The 16,156-nt window shown below is 43.8% G+C and overlaps 2 protein-coding genes across 2 annotated transcripts; one reads left to right on the top strand and one right to left on the bottom strand.

Moving 5' to 3' along the window:
* Positions 1–3,967: 3,967 nt before the first annotated feature.
* On the top strand, positions 3,968–11,455 carry micu2 (mitochondrial calcium uptake 2). The gene is made up of 12 exons (XM_042007970.1): positions 3,968–4,212; positions 4,661–4,790; positions 6,470–6,501; positions 6,584–6,659; positions 6,742–6,789; positions 6,969–7,051; positions 7,743–7,796; positions 7,890–8,002; positions 8,298–8,469; positions 8,929–9,037; positions 9,121–9,278; positions 10,542–11,455. The coding sequence occupies exons 1-12, from the start codon at positions 4,015–4,017 to the stop codon at positions 10,641–10,643; spliced, it is 1,275 nt and encodes a 424-aa protein (XP_041863904.1). The 5' UTR covers positions 3,968–4,014; the 3' UTR covers positions 10,644–11,455.
* Positions 11,456–11,506: 51 nt separating this feature from the next.
* Positions 11,507–15,596, bottom strand: LOC121654087 (interferon regulatory factor 2-binding protein 1-like). Its single transcript, XM_042007969.1, has 2 exons — positions 13,234–15,596; positions 11,507–12,276 (listed from the first exon to the last, which is right to left on the bottom strand). The coding sequence occupies exon 1, from the start codon at positions 15,038–15,040 to the stop codon at positions 13,259–13,261; it is 1,782 nt and encodes a 593-aa protein (XP_041863903.1). The 5' UTR covers positions 15,041–15,596; the 3' UTR covers positions 11,507–12,276; positions 13,234–13,258.
* Between the last annotated feature and the right edge of the window lie 560 nt (positions 15,597–16,156).

Below are 16,156 nucleotides of genomic sequence, written 5' to 3'. Positions count from 1 at the left end.
TATATATTATTTCTTCACTTTATCTTGATTGATTTTATTTCTTTTCTTTTTGTGGCATTTCTATCACTCCATAGTTTTAGCATTATGGTTGTGCACACCTTTAAAAAAACTGCTCATCAGCAATGTAGCATAAAGGAGTGCATCCAAGCTAGTACAAGAAATATGAATTCACACAGGAACTCTGATTCTGAAGAGGTCAAAAGTCTAATTCCTTATATTTATTAATCCAACAGTTATCTAAGAGATCATGAGAAAGAGAGAGTATAAAATAACATCCATCAGAAGGAAATGAACTTGTGGTCCAATGAAAAGCAGTGTGTTACTGAGTTAGCAATGTATGCTAACGTTTGTTAATGTGGTGTTGACAGTACTATAAAGTTTGTCATAACATATCAAAGTATTACAAAATTAAAAGTAAATAATATATAAGACAAAAATAGAAATTAAACCCAAAAGATCAGATGATGTGTGGATTATATTACATAATATAAGAATCAAAGCTGTTTTATGATACCAGAGACACTGGAATGAGAGAGCACTGAGAGAGGCCAAATATGGCCTACATGAGCATTTAGCCTGATTCAGCTTTTTCTTTTAGCGTTTGGGCCATGCCTGGCTCGAGCAACGCTCTCTCTCAGCTCATCATGACCCAAGTTAGGCCCAGCTCATAGCCTGTAGACCATGTCTGGCCCATATTATACTAGTCAGTGCCAGTACTGAGCAAAAAGTGCCTACAATGGTACAGATTGGGCCCAGATGTCTTTGCTATTTAAGAGGGAGGATGAATCAAGAAAGACAAGAAAAGCAAACTGTTACATTAGAAGACTAACACAATACCGGTCTCTTTCATGCTGTCTCTTAGTCTTTCAGTCTCATACAGCAAGGTTCTGGCAGCCTGCTGTCCCAGGAGACATACAGTAGACGGGACTGCATGGAGAGTCCCAATCTGTTATCAGTTTTTACACAACGCTGGCTTCTACATCTCATCTAGACCTGCACTCCTCCAGGTACCTTATTCTCATGTCTGAAATAAGCAGCACACATGACTGTTTGTTGCTTTGGAAGATTTACAGCTACAAAATCCTCTGTCATGTATATAGTATACACTGCTGGAGAACATGACACTTCACTAAAAATAAAAATAAATTAACTTTTTAAATGGGGGGGTTAGACTGCTACTTTATTTTATATGTCTCATTAAAGTACACTAATGTTATCACTATAATGATAGACAAAGGATAATGTATATGCTTTTTAGATATTTAATGGTTTTAGTTGTTTTTATTTGTTTTGTTTTTTGTTTGTTTTGGTTTTGTTTGTTTTTTTTTGTTGTTTTGTTTTTTTTTGTTTTCTTTTTTTTTGTTGTTTTTTTTTTTTTTCATTTTTTGAGAGTGTCCCTGTGTCTGTTTCCTCTTTATAAATTTTGTTTTTAATTTTCGTCTATGGTTTTAATGTTTTCCTTGTTTTATTTTATTTTATTTTATTGTACAGCCCTGTGGTCAGCCACATTGTTGTTTTTACGGTGCTTTATAAATAAAGATGGTGTGGTATGGTATGATATGGTATATGAACTATGAATAGCACAAACAGCAAGTTATATAACAAATACAACACCTTATACAATGAACACGCGTAAACTGTATCCAGATACTGGACATATTATTATTTATAATTTGTGTGTGTGTGTGTGTGTGTGTGTGTGTGTGTGTGTGTGTGTGTGTGTGTGTGTGTGTGTGTGTGTGTGTGTGTGTGTGTGTGTGTGTGTGTGTGTGTTATTATCACTTGTGTGCTTCTGCTTATTGCACCTGTACTGTTGCCACAAGGCTAACTAATAAAGATTATGTTAATCTTATTTTAGCCTTAAACTATATATCAATCTGTTTTGGGAGCTTTGTCTTCGAGTTTTCAGTGGCTCTCTATCTTATTTTTCATCCTTTTCTAAAACTTGGATTAATTCTAGAGGCTAACTGGAAAGCTGTCCAGAGCAGACTGGTGGGACAGTTGGATCTACCCAGAGCCCTTGATATTCTCACAGTCGCGACACTCTCATTGACTCCTGTGTAGAAAAAATGGCGGCGCACTTCCGGGTTACTGTAGACGAATAGTTTACGTCAGATCAGACTGCGTTCATCGCCAATGCGTTGGGTTCGTTTTCAGAGGGAGATCGATGTAAGTCACGGAAATACACGTACATTCTGTCAGACGTCCTGCATTAAAATAATTGTGTCTGTTCAATGTGAGAAGTTTTTGTTTAAATGTATTTTGTCTTTGTATGTTATAGATAGTGTCCTTTTACCCCATGGCCAGCTTTTTTGTTTAGTTTGAATAAGTGTGGTCACGGTCTTATATTATTTATTTCAGTGTACTGATCAAGTGCATCGTTATTCGTAGATTCATAGAATTCGATGTTCAATATGACTTAGGTTAGTGGAAACATACTAAAAAATGGATAAAAAGGTATTGTTCTGTCACCTCTGTAGACATAACGAACCTCACACAGTTTCTTATTGTTGCTTATTCGTGCAGCTATATTAAAATCCTTCCTGCCGACGTTACAAGCCGCCTCTTCCTCCGTTCTGGGTCCCTCTTGAATCCACACATTAGGAAGCTCCTCTCAGACCGGTTGGAGCTTTCCATGTTCCACCAATAACTGACTAATAATCACCTAAATTTGATTCCTAATTAACTTATATTTCACAGATTTCCTGTGCATCTCTATTCACTCAGTATCCCTGTTTCATCTTCCATCTTTCCTCTTGCATTACTGTTTCACACATACTTGTTGACTTATCTGGTAAAACTCATTGATATCAGCTCATGTTACAGCAGCTCTACACTTACATTCTGTAGCTAATTTAGCCATTACTGTCATTTTTTTTTATTATTTGTTCAGGAGCAGCAGGCAGGAACACTGACATCCATCAGTTTGTCATTTTTCCTTCCCCAAGGTTTATTTTTATCATTTCATTATGCAAACTGAAACTGATTTATTATTTTATTGTCTTATGTCAATAAAAAGTTTGTTTTTTAAAGGTTTAACTTGTTTTCTTGTCCTGTCGGTGCCAGTCCCACCAGCAGGTCAGGTGAGTTTTTAGTAAACCAGGTTGTTACTCAGTGAGACTTTTCCTTTTACATTCAAAGCAAAGCAACTTTATTTATACCGCACAATTCAACAACATGGGGATTCAAAGGGCTTTACAAAGACATTAAAAACATAAGAATATATGAAGCATAATAAAAAAACAAGGCAAAAAGGGAAGCACATTAACTAAGCATGATCAAGTTAAAAAAATCCAGCTTAAGAGAGACGGTGCAGATTAAGACTTTTAAATAGAAACCATTGAAATGACAGTCTGTCTGAAGGGATCTTCTGTGTTGTCTGCATCGTGTCTTTGACTTTAAATCCAAACTGCTGGGACATTACAAGCTACCACACGGCTGGCTTTAATAGGTAATAGTAAACAACCGGATCATTTAATCTTACTAAAGTGAATTATAAGGATGGTTAGCAGTAAGAAATAAAGAGGCTAATGAGGACCATCATGTCTGATCTTTAATAAATGCTAGCTTGTTGGTTGAGATGAATATTTCTCTCCAAAAATGTATGAAATTATTGTGCTGGTTACACTTATTTAATCTATTGTCAAACATGACTTGATCATCACTTAAATCAACATTAACATAATAATGCATTCACTGACAAACGTGTATGTGTTTATTTAGTTTCCACCCTCAGAAATCCGATTGCTGCTGTCTGTTCCGTAGTAAAGTCCAGCAGCGCGAGCTTTGTTTGGTACTGCAGGCTCCATGACCCACGTGACCGCTCTTACAGCGAAGTCAACGGATGTCGCAACTATGAGTATATCGAGGGCTCTGGATCTGCTGCGAGATTCGAGTTAAATTTTGATTGGTTACTGGAACAACGTACCAGGGATACTGTGCTGCGATTGGTTGTCAGTTGCGCAACTACGGAAGCTCGTTTGCGCAACGAACTAGCGAGTAAGCTTCCTCAAAATGGCCAGCTGGGGAAGGTTCGGCCTTGTATTCAGGAGTTGTTTGAGGAGCTCTCGGACTCTGAAAAGTGTAGCATTGCGCCGTGCTGCGGCTCCTGGTATTTTGGGGTCTGTCATTGGAACCGGGGCTATCTGCTACTACCAGTATCATGCTAACAACAGGACTCTGCCCTGCGCTGTTTATGCCGAGGAAGAAAAAGTGAGTACACACTTCAAAAAGTTTTTTTTCTTTTTCTTTTTTGTCAAAATTGACCGCAAACAGATTTCTACTGTTATATTCTTAGTGTTTGTCGCATTTAATCGAAAGTAATGTGCTGCTACGTAAAAGTAAAGGTAAGTATTATAGTGAGGGAGTAAACGCTTCTTATCAGTTTATGACAAACCACGCCCTCTAGCGGCCGTTAACGACAATCTTAAACGAATATCCCTGTTTTTAATCTTCACTTTTCCTTCATGTATGTGTGGCCATGTAATTAAATATAATAGACTTTAGTTTAAAATGTAGCTTACATAATTACAACTTAATCAAAGTCAGTTAATCCCAGACCAGTTAAGGAAAACCAGTTCAGTAACCACCCACTTTGTTTTGAGTAAGAAATGAGACGAGTTTCTGGTCCACCGTGTTGTTTGTTTCCCTTGTGTTGCAGGAAGGTGTTGCTCCCATGCTCTCGGCCAGAAAGATGCGTTTCATTCAGTTCGCCTCAGTGGGGTACGAAAAGGAGCCCTATATGACCCCAAGAGACTTCCTGTTCTCTGTGATGCTGGAGCAAGTGGATCGTAAGCTGAACACGTACACGAGTAAACTGCACGCGTGCTCGGTGGACTCCACATGCAGTCTGACTTTATTTCACACATGCATTTAGAGGTGTCACCAAAACATACTGAATGGAAGTTATTGTTTGGGCTGTTTCTGTTTAATTTTTTACTTTTCACTACTTTACATTCACAATAAATTTGACTGTGTTGTGATGAGGATGGTGAATTTTTTAAAGGATGGATTGGTGTCTCTTTTCTGGTACAAGTAACATTATCATTACTACTAAATCTACTCTTCTGAAAAGCAAACAAACTAATTTGATCAATCCTCAGTGAGGATTTTGTGCAGAAGTATACAAACGAATTAGATAAAGTCTTGTCATTTATGTACCGATATGTTGTGTACATGGTTAGAAATGTGCATTTTTTTGACACCGTTTGTACTTTCAGATTGGTTTATTACACTTGTAGTAAAGTGAAATCACAGTTGCCATTGTCATGAATTCTAATATTAATTAATCAGATTTAATGCAGAAAAATTAAAAATAAGAAGAAATTAGTGTGTTTACTTTAAATTATACTTTCAGTCATGTGAAAACACTTAATTGTAGAGCTGGGTTAAAAAAATTGGTTTTGAAGCGATTCAAATTGAATTAATCCAGTATTCATTCATAAAACAAGCAAAAAAAACGAAAGCAGGTTTCTCAGTAGAGCGCGTCATCACGTGCTTTACAGAAAAGATTAAAAGTAAAAAGAATCCGAATCTTCATCTCACCCGACATGCTAACCGAGGCTGGCCGAGGACGAGGTGCAGCTCAGCTTCTCCCGTCTCAGCCGCTCCAGACGTGGCTCTACAGCAGGGGTCTCCACCTCCGGTCCTCCTGAGCTACCGTCCTGCAGGTTTTGGATTCTACCCTGATGAACACACCTGACTCAAATCACTGGGTCATTAACAGGCTTGTGCAGAGGTGTGTTGTAATAGGAGACATGTAAAACCTGCAGGACAGTAGCTCACGAGGACCGGAGTTGGAGAACCTGGTCTAGTGGCTCTCCGGAGAACGGGCTGTTTCTGTGTCTGAACCTTTAAATGTATGTCATGAGTGGAGCCTGGCCACGCCCCTCTCTGGGAGAGGATCCGGCTTTCACTGGCGCCCGCTCGGTGATTTTAGAGGGCAGGCTCAGCTAGCCGGGGGGCGGGTCAATGACAGTGTCCACTACCGGGGGGAGAGGTCGTTTCCCTCTCAGACTCAGACATTTTTGGGCCTCATACGCAGGCTGAGGACACATGGATGTTAGAAAACCTTTAGAAAGTGGGTTTTGCATCATATGGGACCTTTAATCAGTGTAGAATGAAGAACTTCACGTAGTCTGGAAACGACGTAACCTCAACGAGACCGATGGGCAGCAACTTCTGTTAGTTTTTTTAGTTGGTTTTGGTTAAATAAGTAGTTACGAAACGTATGATGTCATGTGATGTTGTTCACTTGAGCGTTGACCTCATTTTAATACGCGGGGTTAAATGTGTCCAGGTTTTCTGTCGTAACTAACCCGAACTACGCAGATCCTGCGTAGGTTTCTGACGACACCGGGCATCTATTAGGGCGACCGAGTCGGGTTTTCTTGGACTCGAGGCCAAAATGAGTTTTTTGGGGTATAAATCTTTGTTATTGATACTTTTTTCTGTCTTTGGTCTCTTGCAGGAAAGCTCCAGAAGAGAAATTTAACATCACAGGTGTGTTTGGACCCTCACGCTGCTCCTAAATCCTTGATTTCTCTCCGGGCAGCTTGATCGTAACCTTTCCTCTTCCATGCAGGAGGTGGACGGTATGCTGCTCGCTGCCTCCAAAGCTCGGCCTGGCACCGAGCTGTTCAGACACTTAGGGGACAACGGTGCGCTCCCTCCTCCACATCTCTGCTTGTCATCGGCCGGCAGTCTCTGAAGCAAACTTGAATTTCCCTTTGTTTCCTGCAGGTTTGATTTCCTACACAGAGTATCTGTTCCTGCTGACCATCCTGACCAGTAAGTTATTCTTGGAGCCCATTAGCTGCTCTGTGGGCCTTTTCTGCTGTAATCTTGGTGATCTTTGAGTGGATTGGACTTCATGTGGGACCAGACTAGTCTATCAGGACTGGATTTGCTCCATAGTTTGTGACGGTTGTAGAGATTTCCTGAATGACGTGACTGTCCTGCGTCTACAGAGCCGCGTACCGGGTTCCACATCGCCTTCAAAATGCTGGATGTTGATGGCAATGAGCAAGTGGACCAAAAGGAGTTTCTTAAGGTGAGAACTTCAGCTGACTGTTTAATCTAAAATCATGACACGTTATCCAGATTTGTTTCTTCATGTTTGTTCAAACACCTTTAACGCTGCCGCGGAGCTGCTGATGCTGCTGCAGTCGGAAGTCGGAGCGGAGGCGGCGGGAAGGTGAGGCGCCCTTCAGGGTTTAAAGATGCCTGCCTTGTTTCTGTCCGCTCCGTCCATCCCTCCTGCGAGCTCGGCTGGTTTCTTTCGGTGGACTGCATGTTGGCACGTTTTGCACGTATGTCGACGTGGTTCCAGCATCCAGTAGAAAGCAGCAGATTCTCGTCTGCTCGCGTCTCCGTGTTGATGAATAAGACGAAAGAGCTGCACGTTGGTTGGTTGGACTTTTCATGGAGGGAATGTTCAACCCCTGAATTTATTTACAGTTCTATAAAAACAAAATAAATACTGGAAAAAAATAATTTTCTGATTCTACAGGGGAAAGAAGTAGATTTTTATTCCACTGAGACGGGAGCAGAAGTAGAGAAATGTAATTTATTAGCAAGATGATCCAAAACACACCGAAGCGAGTTTGATTAAACTTGATGGAGCGCCTGAACAAGAGCCTGCTGGTATATTTGGTTATGAATTGTTTTATTCTTTGTGTGTGTGTGTGTAAAATTTGCAGTATTTGCTTTTTTTTATAGTAACTCTATTTTTCCTGCCTCAGCTCAAGAAAATCCTCGGGCAAAGTAAAACGAGACCTCCGAAGGACGCAGCAGAGGTGTGTTTCCCGTCCACGTGATGGAAAGATCTGCTGGTTTGTTCGCGGTAAGTCGCCTCTTCACTCTGAGGAATAACAGCAGTGTTTGTTCAGCCTGGATCGACACAGACGGCAGCAGATGGAGGAGAAGGCGTGAACACAACGCTGCAGGCGTACTTCTTCGGGAAGAAAGGAGACAACAAGCTGCAGTATCAGGAGTTTCGCAGGTAAAGAAAGCTGCCGTCAGCAGGTTCCGGAGCTCTTTACTGTTTTTCAATTCGACAAACAGCCGAAAGTCTGGACACAACGCTGGAATCAGTGTGTCCAAACGTTTGACTTGTAGTGGACAAAAGCACCTTGAACACCACAGAAACATCATGTGTACACTGTTCAAGGAAAAGAAGGCGTATTTCGTTTAATTTTTACATGAAGCCGTATTTATGATCCGTCAGTTTTCTCCACAAACATGGTAGGACTGGGATTTCAGAGCATGCCCGGTTCTGTAATCAGCCTCTTGTTCAGGTTCATGGAGGACCTGCAAGCTGAGGTCCAGGAGATGGAGTTCCTGCAGTTCTCCAAAGGAATGGACACCATGAGAAGAGAAGACTTTGCAGAGTGGCTGCTTCACTACACCAACGAAGAAGACAATGAGGTGTACTGGGAAAACATGAGGAAGAAGATCCCTGCTGGTCAGGTACAGAGACTCCCCCTCTTCTTGCTCCTGTCAGCAGGGGCGGACTGGGAACAATCGGCCCTGGAAGTTTGGCCCAGACCGACCCGTATCCGGTCCTGAATGCCACAGACCTTTCAGCTGCCTTGAATGTGAAAATCAGCTGTTCAGCTTCTTAAAACTACTAAAGCTATGCAGCGAGTTAGCAGGAGTCACATTAAATAGGTCCAAAAAGAGTGAATAAAATAAAGGTGTGTACTCCAGGGCAGCGATGAACATTACAGCAGCTCTGCTGGAGAAAGACGAGGAATGAGGCTCAGATGGAAACTGTGTTTGCTTCCAGAGATGTTTTCTCTACCAGGTTCAGCTAAAGACTGAATGGAGGTTTTTAAGGTGCCAGTATGACCGATGGCCAGTCCGCCCCTGCCTCGCAGTACGACTTTAATGTGGGCTCATAGTAATCGAGCACATCTTGCTTCCTAGAGCATCACATTTGATGAGTTCAAAGCCTTCTGCCTGTTCACAAACAACCTGGAGGATTTTGCCTTTTCGATGAAGATGGTGACTGAGGCCAACCGTCCTGTGGGGCTGGGTAACACGTCTGCTGGTTAGACCCGACATGTTTCTCCTCATACCAGATACTCCGATAACCTCACTTTTTGGTCTTTATTGCAGCCCAGTTCAAGCGAGCCGTGAAGATCGCCACGGGCCACGAACTATCGGAGAACGTCTTGGACACGGTGTTCAAACTCTTCGACATGGATGGAGACAACTGCCTGAGCCACAAGGAATTCATCGGCGTGATGAATGACAGGATGCTGCGCGGCCTGAAGGTGAGCTTCCCGCTTTTCATGTTGCTGTAGTTGCTACATAAAAAGAGATTTAATAATATTATCCACGTTTTTAATATTTTTTCATTAAAAATTTCCAGTAGAAGATGCAGAAAACACTGGAAAGCAGCGATCCTGCAGCTTTACTGCATAAATGATGTTGATCCATCTTCCGTCTGCAGCATCTTAGACTTGTTTTTAAGAAGAAAGAATACACAGAAGCATTTTAAAGCTCACAGAAGAAATGACTTGATCATCTGTGTAGCTCTCTGCGCTCGCAAACTAAAGGATTCTGGGTAATTTCTAGTTGCAGACTGGCAGACATGCATTACTCCGTGGGCTTCAGTGTGCAGAGAAGAAATCGGCTGTGAGCGAGCTGATTGGCTAAACCTTTAACCTCTTCATCACAAGGCCTATTTTTTCTGTCTGAACGAGCACCGTGAGGTTCCTTCAGACGAAGACGTCAGAGTAGATTCACCTGGAAAACAGCAGATCTGAGAATGAGTAAGTCTGAAGAGGAGCTGTACAATAGAGATGTTACACAGGTAAATATCTCAGGAGGCCGTCGGGTGATGTGTAGCATTTCGTTTTAGGGTTTTGAGCTTTTTAGCTCCTCTTTAGCTGCTAGCTGCTGGAGTTTTAGTCCCAGTGATGGAAGACGTCTCTGTAACCTGCAGCCTCTGCTTCCATGTGACACCTGGTGTGTCTGGTTTGCTTGAAGTGGAGACATTAGCAGTGGACAGGGCTGTTCTCGTCTTTGTTGTCAGTGGTTGACAGTCCTGGCGATGGTTTCGGTATGCTACGTGTTTTCATGCCACCTGTACAGGGGGGCTCGTGATACGAGGAAGATGCTTGATTAGAGGTCAATGAAAGGAAGACATAAAAAACATAAAGTCAAGAAGATCCACTCAGCTAGTCCTGAGACGTTGCGTCTTGTCTCTCTGATGGGATCCATACTTTAGAGCTCCATGATAACTGAGGAAAAACCAGAGAAGCCAACAGTTCTATGATTTTCTACTCCGCCTCCGTGTGCTGAAGATGGACTTTTCTTAGCTTGTTCATTGTGTGTGAAGGAGAATGACGGTAAGAATGACATTAAGGTGGATGGCGTCCAGATGTGGTGACGTATCAGCAAACAGCAGATCCGTCTTTGACCTTGAGGAGCACCTTTCATGCACGACTCGTACGGCAGAAACCAAACTCCATGTGATGTGATGAAGGAGTGAAAGGTAGATGCTGAGTTGAACATCTGCTTTGTGACTTCAGGTGCAGCCTCAGAACGGCATCCCCGGCTACTGGAAGTGTGTGAAGAAGGAGACCCTGAAAGGAGCTCAGGAGGCCCTGGGACACAACGGGAGCCCCATTTGAACCACTCATGTGTTCTGCAATCAGATATTCATTAAAACAAGAGTTGTGAATGAGATTATACAGGTAACAGAGAAATATAGGATTTCTACCACTTTAAAATATGTTCACACATCAACAAATGTGTGGTTCTGATCGGGGTGTGGTGGTGGGGGTGTGCACATCGCTGTAGCCATTTACATTATTTGGTCAAGCATGTTGTTCATGTGCACTTAAGAGAACCAGGTTGCCACTGATTTTCTCCAGGAAGCAGGTTTCCGACCTGCCGTGGGGGTTGGGAAGCTGTTGAACTGCTTTGCTCTCAGACTTTCAGCCATAGTGGAAGCACAGAAATCCCTGAATGCGTCGTTACCATGACGCTGTTTTACCAACAAGGCTGGTGATGGAGGCGGTCTCTCTTTAGAAAAGCTTCCACCCGAGTTAGTTTAGCTATAAAATAAAACCCAGTAAGAAAACATCATGCATGGGTGAAAGTCTGGTTTAAAACGCTTGATAAATAAAGTCTGTAGGGGGAACCTAGTGATGGTGGCGGTTGTGTGCACGTGGCCCCAACGTGGACTTCTATGTGCATCCGATGACCGACAGCTGCACCGTCTGCCATGATTCCTGCCTGTTGTGGTGTTAGAGGTTGAAACTAATGCTGCCCAAGTAATTAGCTTTGTTTGTGTTGGGAGAAGTCGAGTTAATGCGAACACCACCTATACGCTGCTTTCTGCTGTCATCACCTGCGTTTACATGTTCAGCTTTGGCTTAAATTCATCCTGATGGTGGGGTTTGTGTTTGTGATGTTTATCAAATAAAGTTTGTTAAAAACACATTTAAAGTCTGAGAGATTTAAATGAGCAGTAAATGAGTAAAACACCTCCAACTATTCAGGTATTTATTGTAGAACTGACCTGTTAGGATCACATATGTGGGTTAACCATTAAAGATTGTGGTGCTAATTATCTTACCATACATATAGATCAAAAAGTAAATGGACAAAACAAGCTTACATGTGTGATAAGTGGACTAATTCGTGACTGATGCCAGGGTTATCAGTAAATAGAGCATACACCGCTACGATACAGTAAAATACAATGAGCATGAAGCCATCTTTGGTCTTCTTATCACTATAAACAAATACATAGAAATTTGTATTGTATCAAAAATAGAAATTACATCGTCATGTTGAAAGTAAATTCACATTTTTGACATACAAGAATACCTAAGAGACGCTGGGGGGCCATGGCATTAAGGACCAAATGTTTGGGGTTTTTTGGGAACATTTGTTTTTCAAAAAAATTGCATGATTTTGTCTCGTTATCAATCAATATCGCTGTCTTGTGTCTGGATAGAAGAAAATGCAACACGTATACCAAAAACAGAAAATGTAAATAAAGACAAATCAGATTGTCGAACAGACCAACGTGTGCTTTCAACCCCCGGCTTTTTCAAACGAGGCCTCGGCCGTGCTGGACAAAGCCCCGACACAGGCGGCCCCTCCCCGAGCGCCTCGTGTCTTTAGTAACTGGTCGTTGTGGAGGCGTCCTCCTGGGGTTCAGTTTCTCTCCTCTGGAGGCACACAGGATGAAATGCAGCCAACGTGGACCTCTGCTTGAGATAACTGGGAAGTGCTTTCAAAGAGTTTGATCCACTGTGGAGAAGAAAGAAATCAGAGCAACAATGAGCTGCTTCATCCTGAATCAACCACGGATATTCTGTTGCGTCTGGACGTAGCTGTTAAAGCATTTCCCTCCGACAAGCGAGTCAAACACTGGATCAGAGATCCATCAATCGCTCCACCCAACAAGCAACATTAATCCCAAATTCAACCAGGACAATTAAACCAATTAACACTGGAGACAGAATGAGCCCATTTCAACCATGACAAAGATTAGGAGTCCGGCCTCGACGGATGCTCTGACCCTGCAGAGTCCTGATCCTCACGGCTGAACATTTCCCCGGTTTGTGTGAAGTTCATTCAATTAAACTAGTTTTGTTTATCCTGCACAGGTCTGCAGCTTCCAGCCTTCAACTCACATTTTTATTACCAAATATAACATTACAAGTTCCCAAAGAAATACTGAGATACACTTCGTATTGAAGATAAAGTTAAAAAGGCTGCAGCAGAATAAAGAATGTATATTATATATATATATATATGGAATTAAAAAGTAAAAGTAATATGTGGATACATACAAAATTCTTGGGTTGGCAATTCAAAGATAAAACTTTTAACTTTTTATTTGCTCATTCCTATTATTTCCACACCATGTCACCATGTTTGTTTTTCTTTCACCCAAAACATTTTAAATACTCAGAAAAAATGTGAAGAGGCAATAAATAAAAGATATATTTATGTAAAATCTGTCAGGTTTTACATTCTCTAACATGGGCTGTGAGCTACTGAAGCCTGAGATGCCACGGCAACAGGCAGACTGACTAACTAACTAACTAACTAACTAACCCTGCAGCTAAAGATTGTTTCTATTAAACTTGTTTGTCCTTTTTTGGGTCATTTTAGCGTGAAAGGTTTGAAACTTTGGTATTAACATCAAGAGAAAGATGCTCGCCTGTGATGAACATACTGTTTCATGTTTCCTCTTCTTACCGTTCACCACAGCAGGACAGAGACGTCAAGGATCGCTCTCCTTCTTTACTGTCACATCTCCATCTCCGGCCAGGATGGTTGAGATTTCTCCCTGCATGAAGGCCCAAGGCACGGTGGATCCTGCCAGGGGGCAGCGCTCTCCACTGGGGCAGTACACCTCCCCTCCTTGACCCTGGCTGCGGATGAATCCTCGGGTACAGGGGAAACAGAACTTATGGTGGGGGACAGAGGGACACTGGACAAAGTGTGTGTCCTCCAGACGCTCTCTGCAGAGGGTGCAACAGAGGAGGGCGCCCTGCGTGCTGCTCGTAGACTCCCCGGCACTGGTGTTGCTGCTCGGCCCCACGGCACTCAAACCCTGCCCCATGGTTGCCTGGGAGACGGAGGCAGAGGCAGTGGATGGGCTGCTGCTGGTGGAGCGGCCAGTTGTGGAGGGGTGGGCTGTAGACATGCTGGGACTCTCCCTGGCCATCTGACTGGAGCTCAGACTATCTGCGACTCCCATGAGTGCCGAGATGGGTGACGGTTGGCTGTGTAGACGTGGTGGGCCTTCTTGAGGGGCTGCCATGCCCGAAAGGGGATCGATACCTGTATAAGCACCACGAGACCAGGGCTCCCTTGTTGTATGATCAGGCCTCCCTTCGTTCTCTCCATTCTCTGAACCTGGAGAAGCCTTGCGGCGCCTAGTAGTGCCCTTTGCTGGACCAGGGCGCCCAGCAGCTGCCAAAGGCAGCACTGTATCTGGCTGTGGCAGAACCTCGGGGATAGGGGGCTCTTTAAACAGTCGCACACCATCATTCAGGAGCTCAGACAGCCCACGCCAGTCTCCTGTGCCTTGCCTCTTCTCATACTCCACATAGCGCAGCCCAGAGTTCACCGCTTTGCCTGCATCTTTGGCTGAATCTCTGAACATCTGCCTGACCAGGTCTGGGATTCCTGAAAAGATTATTCCAGAGCCAGCAGGATACTCCACAAACACCTTCAGCTCAATCTCTGAAGTTGTGCTGGCATCAAAGGCCAGAATACGACCCATCATGTTATGGTCTTTCCTGAAACGCACATTAAAGGGGATGCAGCTGCTGAGAGCTATAAGCACATCTCGGACTACTTTGGGACGGTTCGGCCATCCCTCCATCCTGCTACGAGCCACCTCATTCAGTTCAGCCATCATTTCACTGTTCCTCCACATCGCGGGATCTATACCCACAAGGGCTGAGGTGCTAGCTCCCACACCCAGAGACACAGCCTGCCTTCTGCCAGCATCACCTATTATGGGGCCAGCTGAGACCGCAATAGGTGTGGCCCCCGCTCTGGCACCTGATAACGGGGCTAAAAGCCCATGTGGGGCTGCTACTAGCCCCTGAGCTATCAAGGCATGTGATATGGTTCCGTGCAGACTGGGGACTGCACCGGCTACAGCCCGGCGGGTGTTTGGGCTCTGACGGCTGCCCTCTGACAAAGCCGCGTCTTCAGCTCTGTGCAGCCCGTTGGGGAGGCGAGAGGACACCCCATACTCCCCCCTCCCCCTGTCTACACGCTCACCGTGTTGCCGCCCCGCTTCAACGGGCCCAACCGAGCTGGGTTTGCCCTGCTGTGGACCCGGAGACCTGCCGTCTAAAACTCCGTGCGTGCTCTTCAGCTGCCTGGCTGTTTCTATGAGGAGCTCTATTCGATCAGCCCCGTCGTAGTTCACACATCCCCGGCACACTGCTTCGCTGAACTCCCACAGCATGGCCCACGGCATCTTGGGCAGATCGCAGAGGTAGCACCACTGCCGTCTCGATGAAGGCTGCGAGGCGGAGGACATGTTGTTTACAGGCCCTCGACCAAACTTTCTTCGGAGGCCTACACGTTAGGGTCCGCGTTTGTCAACGATTCTTCAGGCCTTGCACACCACGGACCGCATTCTGCGGCCCACCCGATACAAATCAAATAAAAACTCGCTTTTAAAAGCGACTACTGGCGGAAACACTTTAAACTTAGCAACGTCTCCTTTTTCGATTTGTTCGCGTCGGTCTGTGTGGAAGGAAGTGAAATGTTATAAGACACCGGAAACACCTACGCTGCATGTGCGCAATGCATGATGGGAAATGTAGTGTCTGCAATATGGCTGGATGGCTGTCAAGAAGCCGCGCTTTAGGAAGGGAAACAGAGAAAGGGCAGAGATATGCTAAATGACTGAAGACGTGGACGTACGGTCAGAAGAGCGGTTTGAGGGAGTAAAGAATCCAAACTTTGGAGTTTTGGTTCAAATCACGGACCATATTATAGCAAGAAGATCGGGATAATGAACAGCAAACATGAAGCCACCGGGTTGTCATGGTGTGGGGCTGGTTATGCCCAAATTAGTGGAGCTATTAACAGAGAGGTAGTCAGACGTGATCCACATTTATAGAACTGTATGGAAAGCATCCAATTGGCTGTGGCCTCATTTTTCAGCATGATAATCATTCCAAATACACTGAATCCAGTAAATAAAAATAGAAAACACAAGCTCTTTTGTGTTGGAAGGTGAATCATAGGTAGGCCTACCCATCATCATCTAGTTTTTCTTTTCTTTCTTATAATGGTAATGCCAGCAGTTCTGTTTCAAATGGTGGTCTAAGAAGAACTCTGGCCATTGAAGGCGGCCTGCCCTGTGTGAGCCTGCATGTTCTCAGTCTTGATTGGATAACTGAGTGGATGTGATTTTAAGTAGAAAGGTGAACTTCGGGGGACTGTACAAATAAATTATTCTATTTGAATTGTTCGTCCATGAGCTATAAGACTGAGTGAAAAATGTTTTAATAAAATCATGTTTTGTGAATAAGTTTGCTGAGGTCTGCTGTGACTGGCCTTTTGAACTGGGGGGCTGGTGCTTCATGGTATGTAGGGCGTGCTGCAAAGCACAAAGTTTTTATTTTGGTCTGCACAGAGAGAAGAT

The sequence above is a fragment of the Melanotaenia boesemani genome, chromosome 15, assembly GCF_017639745.1.
Source record: "Melanotaenia boesemani isolate fMelBoe1 chromosome 15, fMelBoe1.pri, whole genome shotgun sequence".
Taxonomy (NCBI): domain Eukaryota; kingdom Metazoa; phylum Chordata; class Actinopteri; order Atheriniformes; family Melanotaeniidae; genus Melanotaenia; species Melanotaenia boesemani.
Note: the sequence above shows the minus strand (reverse complement) of the source record. Positions and strands in the feature narration are given on the sequence as shown.